Source organism: Myotis myotis, unplaced genomic scaffold, assembly GCF_014108235.1.
Source record: "Myotis myotis isolate mMyoMyo1 unplaced genomic scaffold, mMyoMyo1.p scaffold_m19_p_8, whole genome shotgun sequence".
Lineage (NCBI taxonomy): Eukaryota > Metazoa > Chordata > Mammalia > Chiroptera > Vespertilionidae > Myotis > Myotis myotis.
Genome location: NW_023416390.1, coordinates 54420354 through 54438410, shown reverse-complemented (window position 1 = coordinate 54438410; position 18057 = coordinate 54420354). Strand labels below are relative to the sequence as shown.

General features: G+C 37.5%; 1 protein-coding gene across 4 annotated transcripts in view; it reads left to right on the top strand.

Annotated features, from left to right (window-relative positions):
* The first annotated feature begins 4698 nt into the window (after window positions 1-4698).
* Window positions 4699-18057, top strand: part of PSMD14 (proteasome 26S subunit, non-ATPase 14) — an 84726-nt gene continuing 71367 nt past the window's right edge. Inside the window, exons 1-3 of one of the 4 annotated variants that reach the window (XM_036320885.1) lie at window positions 4963-5172; window positions 12829-12954; window positions 16152-16203. In XM_036320885.1, the coding sequence (XP_036176778.1) occupies window positions 16156-16203 (48 nt within the window). In that variant the 5' untranslated portion in view covers window positions 4963-5172; window positions 12829-12954; window positions 16152-16155. Of the gene's footprint in view, window positions 5173-5997; window positions 6127-12828; window positions 12955-15033; window positions 15090-16151; window positions 16204-18057 lie in introns of those variants that run through there. The other 3 variants (XM_036320886.1, XM_036320887.1, XM_036320884.1) reach the window with 3 other exon arrangements.

Sequence of the window (18057 nt, the reverse complement as noted above, 5' to 3'; positions counted from 1 at the left end):
CATTCTGTGCCCAGGCCATGTTCTCTGTTCTCAAGCTTAAAGTTTAGATGGGGCCCAGCTGGGGTATCTCAGTGGTTGAGCCAAGAAGTCACCAGTTCAATTCCTGGTCAGGGCACATGCCCTGGTTTTAGGCTCAGGCATGCAGGAGGCAGCCAATTGATGTTTCTCTCTCATCGATGTTTCTATCTCTTTATCCCTCTCCCTTCCCTGGTGTTGCTCAGTGGATAAAGCATCAGCCTGCTCACCAAAGGGTTGCAGGTTTGATTTCCAGTCAAGGGCAAGTACCTTGGTTGCAGGGTCCATGCCCGCCCCAGTTGGGGCACATTCGGGAGGCAATCAATCAATGAGTTTCTCTCACATCAATGTTTCTCTCTCTCTCTCTCTCTCTCTCTCTCTCTCTCTCTCTCTCTCTCTCTCTCTCTTTCTCTCTCCTCTCTCCCCCTCCCTCCTTACTTTCCACTCTTGCTAAAAATCAATGAAAAAAAATCCATGCATGAGGATTAAAAAAATAATTAAAACATATTTTAAAAATAAAACATTAATTTTTAAAAATATATATTTTATTGATTTTTTTAGAGAGAGAAAGGGAGAGGGATAGAGAGTTAGAAATATTGATGAGAGAGAAACATCTATCAGCTGCCTCCTGCATACCCACTACTGGGGATGTGCCCACAACCAAGGTACATGCCATGACTGGAATTGAACCTGGGACCCTTCAGTCCGCAGGCCAATGCTCTATCCATTGAGCCAAACCGGTTAGGGCACAACACTAATTTTTAAAAAAAGTTTAGATGGGAAGGCAGATAAGTAAAACAGGGATGATAGAGTTTGATTGTAGGGTAATACACATGGCTGCTATTAACTGACCACGCTCCAAAAAGGTGGGTGAAATGTGGGCATAGGAGATGGGAGAGGGACATTTATTTATTTTTTGTAAATATATAAAGTGGAGTTGCTAGGTGAAATGGTAATTGTGTTTTTAACTTTTTAAAAAATACCAGAACAATTTTCGAAGTTGTTATACCATTACTGTTAACTGTATGGTATATATTTTTTTCATCCTCTTAGTTTCAATATATTTGTGTCATTGAATCTAAATTGTGTCTCTTGTGGACTGCACATAGTTCAATCTTTTTTTTTTAACCTATTCTGCCAATTGCTGCCTTTTAATTGGAATGTTTAATCTTTACACTTAATGTAATTACTAATAAAGTAGTATTTACATTTGCTATTTTGTAATTTATTTTTTAAAGTTGTACATTTTTTTCTATTCCTCCATTACTGCTGCCGTTTGTGTTGAATACATACTTTGTAGTGTACAATTTTAATTCCCTGTTATTTATTTTATTATCTATATTTTAAATATTTTCTTAGTGGTTGCTCTGGGGATTAAAATTACCAATTATAGCAATAGTAGAGGCCCAGTGCACAAAATTCATGCACTTGGGGCGGGTTCCCTCAGCCCAGCCTGCGCCCTCTTGCAGCCTGGGAGCCCTCAGGGGATGTCCAACTGACAGCTTAGGCCCACTCTCTGACAGTTGGACATCCTTGGCGCTGCCCTGGAGGCAGGAGAGGCTTTCACCACCACTACTGTGCTTGCCAGCTGTGAGCCCGGCTCCTGCATCAAGTGTCTGCCCCCTGGTGGTCCGTGTGTGTCATAGCAACCAGTTGTTCTGCTATTGGGTCGATTTGCATATTAGCCTTTTATTATATAGGATTGTTCAGATTAATACTAATTGAACTTTAGTAGTACAGAAAAACTTTGCTACTATATAGCTTCATTCTCTTTCCCCTCCTTTATGCTGTTATTGTAATACAAATTATATCTTTATACATTATATGCCCATCAACATAGACTTATAAATATGCTTTATGTAGTTGTCTTTTAAATCATATAGGAGAAAAAAATGAATTACAAATGAAAACATATTTGTACTGTCTTTTATATTTACTTATGTAGTACCCTATACATGTGTCCTTTATTTCTTCTTGTGGGTTTGAGTTATTGTCTAGTGTCCTTTCATTTCAGCCTAAAGGACTCCCTTTAGTATTTTTTGGAGGGCAAATTTCCTAGTGACAAATTCTCTCTAATTTTATTTATACATACATTTTGGGAATGTGTTAATTTCTTCATTTTTGAAGGATAGTGTTTGGATATAGAATTCTTCATTGCAAGTCTTTTCCTTCAGTATTTGAATGTCATCCCGCTGCTTTCTCCCTCCATAGCTTTGGCTGTAAATCTTACTGACAAATATGTGATAAGTGGATTCTCTCTTGACACTTTCAAGATTCTCCCCTTGTCTTTGGCTTTCAGCAGGCTGATTATAATGGGTCTAAGTGTGGGTTTCTTTGAGTTTATCTCACTTGGCGTTTTAAGCTTCTTGGATGTATAGATGGTTTTTCATTAAATATGGGAATTTTCTGACCATTATTTCTGCTTAGTCTCCTCCTCCTCTCCTTCTAAGATTCCCATCATATATATGTTGGTGTGCTTGATTGTGTCCCACAGGCTTCTGAGGCTCTGCTTATATTTCTTTATTCGCTTTTCTACAGGCATGCCTTGGAGTTTTGTGGGTTCAGTTCCAGATCAGCAAAATAAAGTGGATATCATAATAAGTGAGTCATGTGAATTCTTTGGTTTGTCACCAAACCAAAACTTATGTTTGCACTGTTCTGTGATTAAAAATAATTTCTATATCTTCATTAATATTATCTATTTGGTGAAACACACTTCTCATATTTTTCTCTTATTTTTTTAGACGTTGTTTCCTTTAGCATTGTGAACATAGTTACAATATCTTATTTAAAGTCTTTATCTAATAAGTCCAATGTATGAGCTTTCTCAAGGATAGTTCCTACTGATTGCTTTTACTCCTAAGTATGGGCATTATATTCTTGTTTTGTTTTGTTTTTTGTAAGTATCATACTTTTTCAATACTTTTATTTTGAAAACTGGACATTTAAAATAATAAAATATGGCAACTCAGGAAATCAAATTCTACTCTCTCCCCAGGATTTTTGTTGTTTCTGTTTGTTCTAATAGTTGTTGGCTTAGTGACTTTTCTGAATTCATTCCTTCAAGTCTGTGTTCTTTGTTGAAGCACTGAAGTCTTTGCTTAGTTAGCTTAATGGTCATCTGATGACTGGCCAGAGATCTCCTTAAATATCTTCAACTAATTAGTCTCCCAGTCCTTGCCAGGGATCTTATATGTGTGTTGGGGCATGCCTTCCACACTCAGCCAAGGACTTTACAACTCTACCTTAGTCTTTACTTCTTACTTATATAGAGCCTAAAGGGCAGGCAGAAGTGAAAGCTTAAGGCCTTTTCAGGTCTTTCCTGAGCAAGCAAATGGCCCTAAGCATGTATATTTCCTTCCAGATTCCCAGGAATATGTCAGAATTTTAAAAAAGTCCCTACGGACATCTCATCCCAGCTAAATACCTTAGAATGGGTGGAGCAATGGTGCTCCAAAAAAGTTGGAAGATTTTTAATCTCTTATTAGATGTTATGGGTTAGGTTTGCAGCGGTTCTCAACCCGTGGGTCGCGCGACTCCTTTGGTGGTCAAATGACCCTTTCACAGGGGTCGCCTAAGACCATCCTGCATATCAGATATCTACATTACTATTCATAACAGTAGCAACATTACAGTTATGAAGTAGCAACGAAAATAATTTTATGGTTGGGTCACAACATGAGGAACTGTATTTAACGGGCCAGAAGGTTGAGAACCACTGGTTAGGGTTTTAGCCAAGAAGGGGCATGACTGCATTTGCGCAGCCAGAAAAAAATCTTTGCCAACCAAGTGGAGAATGAATTGAAGGGGGACAGACCGGAGACAGGGAGATCAAGGAGATTATTGCAGCATGATAGGAAAAGAGTGATGAAGGCCTGAGTTAAGGATGAAGAAGAGAGAATGAACAGAGGGGAGTGGTGGATTGGGGAAGCTATTTTACAGGTTAAACTCTTCATGACTTCCAGGGTGATAAATTGGAAAGCCAGTGGGAACAGGTAAATAAGAGGGAAGTGTCTGCTCTCAGGTTGGATTAGGAAATGGGTTAAGGATGGGTTCATTCACCAAAAATGTAAACAGAGGAGGAATAGGTTTGGGGGAAAACATAAGGATGAGGATCCAAATATAATTAATATTACCTACGCTTAAATCATCTATGTATTTTTTTTTAGATAGAGACGGAGCATCTTTGAGAGGGAAATTCTTTGTAATTGTACCACTCAAACAGCCTTGAGTTCAGATGCCATAACCCCTTCTTCCCCTCCACCCAGTAAATTCATCACCATTCTTGGCTTAGGAATGTTCTAAAGATGCTTATTATTTGCAAGACATTTGACCAAGTGAATGGGACTTGGTGAACATTTCTTGGGCGTTTTTGCTAAAACCTAGCACAGATCAGGTAAATGGATAAAACATTGTTGTTAATGCAAATTACACGGAGGAACACGAGTAAATGATTCCTTAAGCCCTGCCAATTCAACTGAGCCTCAAATAAGTGGCTTTAACACTTGGTAAAACGTTGGTTTTCCTTGAAATCCAATCCTTGCAACGCGGTGAAGACAAGGGGGTAGATGGCACTACGGAAATGGGCCTCCGACCGATTCCTCTTCTTTTCACACCCCTCCTCCTTCTCGTTTGCTTCTCAGCTGACCCAGCGAAGCGTTTAGTTTTCGAGTAGGACCGCGGTGGACGGAGCGACGGGGCTCCGATCTCCGCCATCCTGCACTTCCATTCCCCCGCCCGCCCCGCCGGGCTGGGAACCCGGCAGCCCAGATCCGGGCGCCCGGAGGTCGGGGAGAGAGAGGCGGTCGGAGCCGCGGAGGCCGCCCCCGCACCGTCCGCCCCGCCCTCCCAGCGCGGCCCCGGGAAGCTCCGCCGCCCGGGCAGACCGTCCGGGGCGGTCCTTCGGGGGACGCCGCCGGCTCCCGAGTCGTCTCCCATTGGCCTTCGGGGGAACGGAAGCCGAAGCGGAGCCGTGAACCCGGAAGTACTTCGCGGCGGAGGCCTGGGCGACTCTTTTGAATGGAATCGGGCTGATTCATCGCCGGTTCGCGGAGCCAGATCCGGGCCGAGTCTGACCCCCCGCCGCCGCCCCGCCGCCGTCGCGTCACCGCCGCGGGAAGACCAGGGTCCAGGCCGCGGACCCCCGCCCGCCCCCAGGTAAGACGGGGAGGGCCGGGCCCGGAGGCCGCGGAGACAGCGCGCTAGGCCGCGGCCACCCCGCGCTTTCCTGAGTCACGTTCCCCGGCCGAGGCGCCGCGGGAGGCCCGGGCCCTGGAAGGGCTGCTCGGGCCTGGGGCAGAGTCAGGTCTCGGTGTTTCCTCCTCTCCCGGTGCTCCGGCCCCGGATCCGCATCCTGGGACCTCCTTACTGGACGGGGAGGACCGGTGCTCAGGGCCTCATGGGTGCCCTATGGGTGCCCCATGGGTGGTTACTGCTGTTTGGGAAAGCAGACAGAGCAGACAAAGGAGAGAAGAAAATTAATTTTCTAATTGAGTGCATGCCGGCTTGATCACTTACTTGTCCTTCCCGTAGCCCCGGACTCTTCGTGTTAGGTTTTTAGCTCCCTTCAAAAAACAAACAAAACCCCAGAGGTTCACTTGTTCTTCATCTTGAAAATCTGTAAAACAATGCGTGGTTATTCCGGCTTTTTAAATTACTTTTAACTTAACCTCCAATGAGTAGCTGTTGGGGAATTGGTTACAGTTCCTGTTTCTCAGTAAAGTAGAAACCAGCTTCTGTGTGTTACCTCTTAGTTTTGCTGGGGACGTTCACTTCATTTCAGTCAAAAGAAGAAAAACGTAAGCTTTTTGTGAGAATCAGAATCTGAACCTGGTGACCGGATGTAGAAGTTTTGAAATGAAGATGGTACCAAACGTTGAGAAAGGTTTCTTGGGAGAGGCAGGAAAGAGAGAGTCTTTGAAAATTAGCATAGAAATATAATTCTGGGGTGAAAATAATTTTTTTTTTCATTGCTCACAAAAGTGTTTTTAGGGCTGCTGACTTAAAATGTTTATGAGGACAGCAACAAGACAATCACTGATAATGCTGAAATAACAAAAAGGAACTGAATACAATTCTAGTGGAGGTGATTGACACAGTGGTGACCTTCCTGTAAGCCTGCCAACCTTCAGAGTTTACATTATGTGGTTCAAACAAAGTGTATGGTGTTTTGTGCATTTGGAGAGATTAAGGCATAGTCGCTCAGAATTAACTGGTTACAATATGTTTAGTGAAGCGGTATTTAATGGAAAGCCTGGATATTGTCTTAAACTGGTCCCAGAACAAAATTACATCTGGCCAGTGGGAGAAAGATTTCATGATCGTTCCGTGAAGCCTGACCTGTTGAATTTAGGAGACTTTTTTTTTTTTTTTTTTTTTTTGCTCTGGGTGTTTAGAAAATACTGTATTGCTGTTCTAACGGAAAAGCTGGATTTTAACTTCGCTGACATGGGTTCATTCTCTTCTTATACTTGTCGTGTAAACTGTGCGTTTAGTTTCCAAGTTCAGAACCCCTGTTTGCAAATCAGTACCAAGAAGCAATGGTGCTTTTATTTTTTTTCCAATTTCAATAGAAAGCAATGTTCATTTCATAAATCAGTGTCCACCTGTGGAAGCCTTACTTGGATTCTCCTGTGGTTTCTTACTCATGAACTTGTCAAATACCCTGTTTCTTGTACTTATTTGACATTCATATTCCATTTTGTGACACTTTCATGTCCCCACTTGTAAAATGAGAATTGGATTCAATAATCTTTTTCAGCTCAAAGATAATAATATAGTAAAAACAACAAAAGTTATTGAGTACCTATAATGTTCCAGGGACTATATTAGGTGCTCTGTATTTATTCTTGCAACAGATTTGCAAGGTAGGTGGTCCCATTTGAATTATAGTCTAGAACAGGGGTGGGGAACCTTTATTCTGCCAAGGGCCATTTGGATATTTATAACATCATTCTCAGGCCATACAAAATTATCAGCTTAAAAATTAGCCTGCTATATTTGGTCAAACATTTAATTAACTCAGCCCTAATGCCTTGGCAGGACCAGACCAAATTATTTCGAGGGCCTTATACGGCCCGGGGACTGACGTTCCCCACCTCTGGTCTAGAAGAAGGCACTGTATCTTGTTCCAGATCCTGTAATAAGTAGGTGCTGAAACCGGGATTCAAATCTAGGTTTGATTGGTTGCAGAGCCTTTCAGGCTCTCCTACTCTGCTGTCCTTTCACTTTAGGTATTTTTCATGTGTTTATATCATGCCTCCCCAAGTAGATTGTAAATTGTTTTCAGTGCAAGTCACTAAGTTTCTTAGTGGCTCTATTTTTGTATTACCTTATAAACATGGTAGTACTTAATAACTGTTTCACTTGAATGCCGTAATTAGGAGACACCACAAGAGTTACTTATAATTCTATCCACACTCTGTTGTGAAGGGGGAGAATCTTGCTTTCGAAATCCTGTTTATATAATTAAGTTTAATGTTGACTCTTTGTATTTCTTCCACTGAAGAAAGCCCTTAAGAATGTGAAAGAAGTTCCTAATTACTTTCCACAAATCAGAATGGAGGAATTAGAAATACAGTGAGATCACAAATGTGGAGTAGTTTTAAAAGCATTTAGCATCAGTCTGAGAAATAATAGTATTTAACTGCATGGGTTGGGAAGTGAAGAAGGAAAATGAGAAACTTAATAGTAAACCCAAACAGCTAAGGGCTTCATGATTTTGTTTGAATTTTATGAATTATTGGGATACCAGAGGCTCTTGTGAAAAGGTTGAAAAGTAAAAATAAAAAATCACATTCTGCCTGGCTGGCTTGGTTGAGCATCGACCTATGAACCAGGAGGTCATGTTTTGATTCTGGTCAAGGCACATGGCCGGGTTGTGGGAATCGATCCCCAGTAGGGGTCAGCCAATCAATGATTCTCTCATATCATTGATGTTTCTATCTCTCTCTTCCTCTCCTTCTCTGAAACCAATCAAAATGTATGTTTAAAAAATTATCACATGCTTAATCAAGATTAAGATAGTTTTGGAGGATCTGTTTTTTTTAAGTCCATTCATGGTTCCATAAACTTCCTATAAATATTTGGGAATGATGTATTTTAATTACATACATCATGGATATTATCTAACTATATCAAGTTCTAATCAGATATTAACTCAGAAGATGAAAAAATGGAAAATTAATAACCTTTTGAAAATAATGATACTTTGTACTGTTTTTACTAGTTAGTGTACATTACTGTATGTGTGGCATAATACATGTAACTAAACACTTCATTCATATTATCTGACCATATTTTAAGTTAATCATATCAGAAATGAGCTCTTGAGTCCTCCACCTTTTGATAGGTGTAAACACTTGGTTTAGAACCATAGACCTTTTATGTTGCTTTTATTTCTAAGAATTGGAAGAATTCTCATTTATAGTGTAACACTTGAATTTTATGAATCCCTTTGCTAAATTCTTCAAAATGCAGATCCCTTCTCTCCATTGTGATTCATTTAGTGCCGTAAATATGTCCAGTAATTTTGTTTGTTTTTTAAGTATATTTTAAATGATTTCAGAGAGGAAGGGAGAGAGATAGAAATATCAATGATGAGAGAGAACCATTGATTGGCTGCCTCTTTCACACCCCCTACTAAGGATACAGCCTTCAACCCGGGCATGTGCCATGACCAGGAATCAAAACCTTAACCTCTTGGTTCATAGGTTGATGCTCAACCACTGAGCCATGACAGCCAGGCTACCCAGTATCTTAAAACTCCCTATGTGGCACACTATGTGGGAAGTAGAATCTGTGTTGGATGAACGTAGCATGCTCATAGGATAGTAGTGCTGATGATAGCAGTTAGCATTCATGGTTTACTTACTATGTGCCAAACATTATATTAAATGTTATGTCCATTGTCTTCTTTAATCTTCAAAACAACTCTATGAGATGGATGCTATCATTATCTCCATTTTGCAGATGAGGAAACAGACTGAGAGAGGTTACTGACCCAAGGACACAGAGCTAATAAGTGTTAGACCTGGCACTTGGACTACAGAGTCATAGCCTTTAACCTTCATAAATCAATTTTCTGTCTGGGTCCAGTGGACCTTCTAACATTTTTTACACCTTTAAGTCATGAATAATGTACAGAAGTAAAAATAGAGAGAGAGTAAAAAAACAACTATTTTAGTAATGTTAAGTTTTAACATAGAAAATACAAATTGTTATTCCATATTTTCCTGGTTTTGAAGGCACATGTACCTGAAATGGACAACATCGTTTGAATGTAATTAACTGCTCATCATCCACCTGGTCCATATCCATCTTGTAAAGATCAGCTCCACATTTTAAATACCTCTCTAAATGGGCCCTAGCTTATGATTTCTTCAGTTCTTGTACTTGCAGTACTTGGTATGTGTGTTAAAAATACGTAACCTAAAGTTTACCATTTTAACTGTGTTTAGGTGTACAGTTCAGTGGCATTAAGTACATTCACTTTGTTGTGCAGCCATCACTACCATCTATCTCCAAAAATTTTCATCTTCCCAATTGCAATACTTTTGAAAACAGACATTGGAAGTTCTTAATTTTGTGGAAGAGAGGATGGGCATCATCTTTGCTTGCAAAACATTTTTATTTTTAGATATATAAACACCAATTAGAGTTAGTCCAATAATTTATTTCCATTACTACATTATCTGTTTCCTTTTGTGTTATACTTCAGCATTTGTTCACATATGAACTGTATCAACGTCATAAAAGGTAAAAGAGCTCAGGAGGTCACAGTTCGATTCCTGGTTAGGGCACATGCCCAGGTTGCAGGCTCAATCCTCAATAAGGGGGGTGCAGGAGGAGCTGATCAATGATTATCTCCATCATTAATGTTTCTAACTTCTTCTTTCCTTTCTCTCTGAAATCAATACAAAAATAAATTTTTTAAAAAGGTAAAAGAATATATTATACATTTTGTTAGCAAAACAGGTTCTTGTAAAATAGTATGTGATAAAGTCCTTGTTGAGTACCTAACTGGATGAAAATGTCATATTTCTGTTTTTTTTTTCTTAGAAATATTGTTGTTTGTTCATTTATCCTTTTAAGAAATAATTTATTGAGGTGAAATTTACATAATGTAAAATTAACCATTTTAAAGTGAACAGTTAGTTAATTCAGTGTCGTATAGTACGTTCACAATGCTGTGCAACTACCACCTACCTAGTTTCAAAACATTTCCATCATTTTAAAGTAAAATCTGTTACTTTAAACCTGTGCAGTAGTTTCTCCATTTTACTCCTTTCACCAAGCTCCTGGTAATCTCCAATCTCCATTTGTCTCTCTGGATTTGTATATTTTGAATATTTCATATAAATGGAATCATATAACATGTGACCTTTTGTCCATGGCTTCTTTCGCATAGCATAATGTTTTGAGCTTCATCAACATTGTAATATGTATCAGTATTTCATTTCTTTTTATAGCTGAATAATATTCCATACCATTGCTTATATATACAGTGCTAGAATTTGTTTATTTTTTTCTTTGATTGACACTTGAGCTGTTTCCACTGTTTGGCTATTGTGAATAGAACATGTACTTTTGAATACCTGTTTTCACGCCTTTGGATGTGGAATTGCTGGGTCATATGGTAATTCTATGTTGAATTTTTTGAAGAGCTCCCAAACAGTTTCCAGCACTCATTGGTTCTTAAGTTTGAGAAAATGAATTTAGGGCCGTGGTCGGCAAACTGCGGCTCGCGAGCCACACGCGGCTCTTTGGCCCCTTGAGTGTGGCTCTTCCTAAGCCTTAGGAGTACCCTAATTAAGTTAATAACAATATACCTACCTATATAGTTTAAGTTTAAAAAATTTGGCTCTCAAAAGAAATTTCAATTGTTGTACTGTTGATATTTGGCTCTGTTGACTAATGAGTTTGCCAACCACTGGTCTAGGGTATTGTCACCTGAAGATGCATGAGCTGAGATTTGGTTTATGTCAGTGGTTCGTAACTGGGAGTGATTTTGCCTTTTCAGAGCGCATTTGGCAATGTCTGGAGTCATTTTTTATTATCACCACCGGATAGGTGCTATTACATCTAGTGGGTTGAGGTCAGGGGTATTGCTAAACATCCTCTAATACACAAGACAGCCCCCTACAACAAAATTTTTTGGCTCTGATTATCAAAAGGACCTCCTCCCCCAACTCATGGCTTATACCATGATGGTGAACCTATGACACGCGAACTCATTTTTTTGGTTGATTTTTCTTTGTTAAATGGCATTTAAATATATAAAATAAATATCAAAAATATAAGTCTTTGTTTTGCTATGGTTGCAAAGATCAAAAAATTTCTATATATGACATGGCACCAGAGTTAAGTTAGGATTTTTCAAAATGCTGACATGCTGAGCTCAAAAGGCTCCCCATCACTGGCTTATACCATCAGTTTTATTGTCTTATTAGAAAAGAATGCTGTTACTTCTTTCTTTACATTCATTTTGTGATTCCCTAAAAATTGTGAAGCTTTGTTTCTTTGTCAATTCTCCTTTTGCCATTATGGGTGGGATATGGAAAATTCTAATTGTGTTCAATGAAAACTAAAAAAAGACTATAAAGATAATGTCTCTAGTCTTTTATATCTTTTTTGAAAGATGAAGCAAAGCTTTGTACAGCACAATAAAAACTAAAGGATGGTGCAGTAACTAACGTGTTTCATGATTGCTTCATTTTGGATGATGGTTGTCATTCTTACATTTTCATGTTATTTTAGTCTTTTTGGCACAATTGGCAATAATGAATTAAGAAATGAACTTAATTTCTAGGATAATGAACAGCAAATTTCAAGATACAGGACAAATAACATAATGATTCCATAATGTATCATAGATTTGTAATAGCGTTGTAGTGGACCTATATGGTAATTACACAATCAAATGAATTTTATTTTACTTAAAAATATAAGTAAATTTTCTCTTTGTTTGTTGAAACACTTCCCAAAAGACTAAAAGTCATAAAATGTCAATTTTTACATATAATTAGAACGGTTTAAAAAAAAACACAAAATTCTAGGAGGGGTAAAGGAGGGAGGGATGGGAGATATCTGTAATACTATCAACAATTAAAAAATAAAAATATATTGGGGGGAAAAAGATGCAGTGAGCCTGGGGTAAGGCCCTGGAATATGCATTTTGAAAAAAAGAAAGAAGAAACTCATCTTTTCAACACTATGGATGGACTTGGAGATTATTATGCTAAGTGAAATAAGCTAGTCAGAGAAAGATAATTACAATATGATCACATTTATATGTGGAATCTAATTAACAAAATAAACTGATGAACAAAATAAAACCAGAGGCATGGATACATGGAACAGACCAACAGCTTTCAGAGGGGAGGGGAATCGTGGGGGGGAATGGATAAAAGAAGGTGAAGAGATTAGCCAAAGAACATATATGTATAATCCATGGACACAGACAACAGTGTGGTGATGGTGAGAGGGAAGGGGGAAGGGGGCTGGGTAAAGGTGGGCGAGGTGGGGTGAATGGGGACATCTGTAATAGTGTCAACAATAAAGTTATAAAAAATACATATAATTTAAAAAAAATCCTTAGAAACAAAATTTTGATATAGAATTAATCACTATGCTATCTAGCTTCCCAGGATGATATTTCATTCTATACCTTCTGGAAATGGTAATTAAAAATTTAATTTTGATTTCTGTTTTATTTTTAAGTAATTTTGCTTCTTATAAAGTGCTTGTTATATTTTCCTTTTTAGTTCTCAAAATTATATCATTTCATTTACTTTTTTTTTTTTTTTTTTTTAGGAGAGAGAAAAAAATACTTCAAAAAAATCATAACTGCCAGAATTAGCAATAGCTTGACTTAAGAAGAAACTTGTCAAAGTCAACAAATTGAATCTTAGCACCACAGGAATTGTAGTTACTGACCAGGTGAGAATTAAGAATGTATTTTACTTACATATTCTTTCAGGAATTAATATAGGGTGTTATGAAAATATATCATTTTTAACACATAACAAATTATAAATCAGTTAACCAAATTTAAGGGCTCATGAAAGCATTTTTGTTTTTATTTGCATTCTATAAACTTAAAAATAGTGGTGTGATTTAGAACATTTATCAATATTTTTCATTTCCAAATGTTGGTATTTTGTTAGATCTGATTATCTTATCTTAAATGTTTTGGTTTGTTAAATATTATCTCCTGTTTGCTGAGACATCTACTTTTGCTAAAAACACAAATTTGACCTGCCAGATTTTCTTTCCCTCTGCTCCCCACATTGCTCATGTATATTCACAGCATCTGGAGTCTGTGTAAAGGCATCAGAAACAACATGGGGAATAGATAAACTGAACACAGCTGGGAATCGACTTTGGCCTGGAATTTCTAGAATATACTCTATGTTGTTAGTTTTGTTTTGTTTTGTTTTTTTAAAATCCTCACTCGAGGATACGTTTGAGAGAGGAAAAGGGGGGCGGGGGAGAGAAAGAGATAAATATCCATGTGAGAGAAACATCGCTTGGTTGCCTCCTGGGGATTGAGCCCAAAACCTAGTATGTATCCTGACTGGGAATCGAACTCACAACCTTTGGGTATATGGAATGACACTTTAACTAACTGAACCACCCAACGAAGGTGTGTTACTACTTTTTTTTCCATTTGCATTTAAGTTTGTAAGCTTGAAATAGTCCAAAAAAAAAAAGTTTTTCCTTTGATAATATATTCTAGAGAAATGTCTTTAATAATTTAAAATATATAGGTGTTTTTTTTCCCCCCCTATCTATAGCCTTTTAAAAAATGCTATATATTGAATGCCAGATTTGAGTTAAAGAATTTTGATGAGAATTTGATGGAGAGTTTATTTGTAAATGTTGCCATTAGGAGTATGAGTTAAGGTTGTAAAGCAGAAATTTGTCTGGGCTATCAAGTTTTCATATGTGCCTTTTCATTTTTTTAGAGGAGTTTATTTGTTGTGAATCTCACAGACTTGTGCAGTGAAAGCTGGATACTAAAGTATATGATTTAATTTCTATAGAATTCAAAAATAGTAGAACTAATCTATGCTTTTAGAAGTTGGAATTCTAATTTGTGGGGTGGTAGAGACTGGGAAGGGGGTATGAGAGGTGTTCTTAGATGCTGATAATGATCTGTTCCTTCATCTAGGTCAGGAGTGGGGAACCTTTTTTCTGCCAAGGGCCATTTGGATATTTGTAACATCATGTGAGGGCCATACAAAATTATCAACTTAAAAATTAGCCTGCTAAACGTTTAATTAACTTATCCCTAATGCCTTGGCAGGGCCAGACCAAATGATTTCTCGGGCCTTATATGGCCCTTGGGCCAGATGTTCCCCACACCTGATCTAGGTGGTAGTTATGCGAATGTGGTCACTTTGTGAAAATTCCATGGTTTACTCATTTGTGTGCTCTTCTATATGTGGACTTGAGTAAAGTTTTCAGTGTTCTTTATATGGACTTGAATAAAGTTTGCAGTGTTAACATTATTAAATACTAGAGGCCAAGTGCACGAAATTGGTGCACAGGTAGGTCCCTAGGCCTGGCTGGCAATCAGGGCCGATAGGGGCCTTCTGGCTGTCGGCTGCGGCCTCCCTTTCCTGGCTGCTGGCTGGGGCTTTCCTTCGCTGGCTGCCAGCTGCTGGCTGGGGCCTCCCTTCTCTGGCTGCTGGCTGCCAACTGGGGCCTTCCTTCATTACGCGCCACCCCCTGGTGGTCAGTGTATGTCATAGCGAGTGATAGAACTCCTGGTCTCCCGGTCAAACTCCCGTGGGGACACTTTGCATATTAGCCTTTTATATATATAGATTCTCATGATTACATTGTTAGGATTCAACAAACATGATTAAGCGAAAAGTAATGATCATTAATACATTATTTTATTTTATTGATTTTAGAGAGAGAAGAAGGGAGAGGGAGAGAAACATGAATTGTCTTCCTTCTGCAGCCCCCCTACTGGGGATCAAGCCCCCAACCTGGTTATGTGCCCTGACCCAGAATCAACCAGCAACCTCTCGGTTCATGGAACCAACTGAGCCACAGGGCCATAAGTACATTACTGCGTTTCAATTTGTGTAGCATTTTTAACTAGAAAATGATATGGACAAATGACTAAACGAATCTGTTAGCATTTTACTTGTATTTGTAGTAATACCATTTTCTAAAGCATAGGAAGAAGAGAAATTGTAAGGCATATTAGCAAGTAGAAAAAAATGCTTTATTCTCATCTTTAAGTATTTAGTGGTACTGGATATGAATTTGTATAACTTGATTACTCCTATTTGTATAGTTGAGGCCTTGCTATTATTTTCCTTTCAGTTTCTTGTGTGAAATTTCTAGGCTTATCAGAATGTCTTCTGTAGTTATTCCAGACATAAAAAAACAAATCAGATTGCTATTTCAAAGTTAATCCTCTCTATTAGAGTTAAGAACAGCAGCTGAATATCCTTAGCAAAAAAAGGACATATCTCCACAATATCTGAAATAACACAAAACATCTGTGTAGGTTGTAAAACACTATCTTAATGCATTAATGTTTACTTTTAATATTCCTGTTAGTATAATGAGTTCATTTTTCAAAAGCCTTTGATGCTAATTCAGAGATCCATAATCTGCTCACAATGTCTTTCACATGTAGTTTTGATGATAACTGACAAGCTGTAAGTTAATTAGCACAGAACTTACTAATGAGGATGTTAAAATTTAATTTTAAGAGTGAGGATTTTTATTTGTACACTCTGGACAAATGGGAGGAAATTCAGTCATACATATAAGCATTTCAGGCACTTTTTCCTTATTCAGGTACTTTATTAGATAACAATAAAATATATAATTAACTTAATGATAGCAAAGTTTTGAAATTATGCTAGGATTGCTTGTCTTTAAAACTGGGGATAACCCAAAACCAAAGCAGTAAAATAAGGTCTGTTAATTAGCATGGAAGACAGTTTCTTGAATTAATATGTGGTGTTAATTAACAGGAAGTCTGATGTTGTGTTGTAATTACCACCAATATTTTTGACATACTGAGTGACTGAAGGTGAATTATATAGATAGCAATTGCGTAAACACTTTTGTGCTTAGAAACGTTTTCCTTTGTTTCTGTTTTCTAGAAATATGGACAGACTTCTTAGACTTGGAGGAGGTATGCCTGGACTGGGCCAGGTTAGTATACAGACTCTCAGTATTTCTTTGTGTGTAAACTGCAAGCTTTTTTCTAGTTATCCACAGAAAGAAATCACTCCCAAGAAAATCACCTCATAGGTAACATTGTGGTAAGAAGCTTACCTTATATGGTTGCTGTATTTCAACACTAAGTAACATGGAGAACATTTTCTATTATCTTAATTTAATTTTTGCCTAGTAATAAGAGTTTTCTCTCTTTGCTTTGATTTAAAATTTGGAGATATGTGAGATTATCAAACTTTCCTTTTAGTAAAAAAGGGACTCAAAATATCTAGTTTGTGGGTTTGCAATGTAGACATTAGAAGTAACACATGAAAAAGTAAACATGGCATACTCTTGGTAAGATCCAGAAAACTGATCTCTAGAACATTTGTGTAATCTTAAGACTGATAAATTCTTGTTAGTGATTATGAAACATGGATGAATTGATAAGTAATACCTCTTTTTTCTTTAAATCTGGTACAGATTTTTTTTACATTCTTATTAAAATTAAGTGCATTTTCGGTTGTTTTACTATTATCATTTGTCTTGTTCCATGCTGTTGGACAAATGACCTCTTCATAGATTTCTATCTCAGGGTATTCTATATACTTTCAGTTAAAGAAGAAATTTCTGCCTCTTTTGAGTTCTACACTAATTATCTTTTCAGTCCTCTATTAGCAAGAGAGATGACTATGTGTTGTTCCTTCCTTTTAAGTAATGGATTGTTTTATTTTGGGGAAATATTTTTATAACCCACCTTTAGTATCCCTTTACCTCATTTCCATATCACTATCAGTGATTTTGTCTTCCTTCATACAAAGCAGTCTATTTTGTGTAAGAAACACTTGTGTTTGAAATTTCGTGAAATTTTCAGTGTTTTAGAGGCAATTTTTCAACAATGATTTGATTAGATCTATCACGGTTTATGACTTTTTTAGACAATTGAAATCATTTTGCGATTCTATATTGCATCCTTGCATAGACTTCAGTTATTTTTTTGTTTACTTTTGTTAGTTTTAAATATTCTCATGTTTCTGTAGTATCAGCCTGTTTCTTCATGATTCTTCCAATTTTGTAAGACATAATCCATTTTCTTAACAGGCCTAAGCATCTCTGAAGTTGACCCTTCCAAAGCTGCTTCTATACTTTTGTAAACATTCTATATAGCTTCTAGAATTTCCCTAACTTATTCTGCAATTAACAATAACAGTGTTGAGATATACAATTGTCAGAAATGAGCTGAGGTGGTGTGTAGGTACTATAAATTCACCTGCAAATTATAGGTAAGAATGTTGCCTTAGTAGAATTCTTAAGGGAAGTTGTATCAAATTTAAATGCCAAAGTAACTTTTCTTGAGCATTAAATGCAGTAAATTATGTATCTGTGCTGTGAAATTATTGGATGTGAAATAGTGGTTTTACTGACCACAAATTGAGCTACATTATATCTCAGTGACCACTGCAAACCTTTGCCGTAAGTGGAAAACTAAGTTGTGGTTCAGTAACCTCTCTTTGCTTTGTGATAATTTATTCACCCCTTGGGTCCTCAGTTTTTTCTTATTTGAACTAAAAAATATATTACTTAAGAATCTGTCATTTTATGTATGTTTTTCATCTGGCCAATTAGATGACAAATTCTCAAGGGAATAATTTGTGGGGGTTCTTAACTTCTGTGATATCTCTTTTATCAAATACTAGGTATTAAAGGATGGAAACTTTTCTATAAAATTTTATTTTACTCTTGTTCTAGACCAGTGGTTCTCAACCTTCTGGCGCTTTAAATACAGTTCCTCATGTTGTGACCCAACCATAAAATTATTTTTGTTGCTACTTCATAACTGTAATGTTGCTA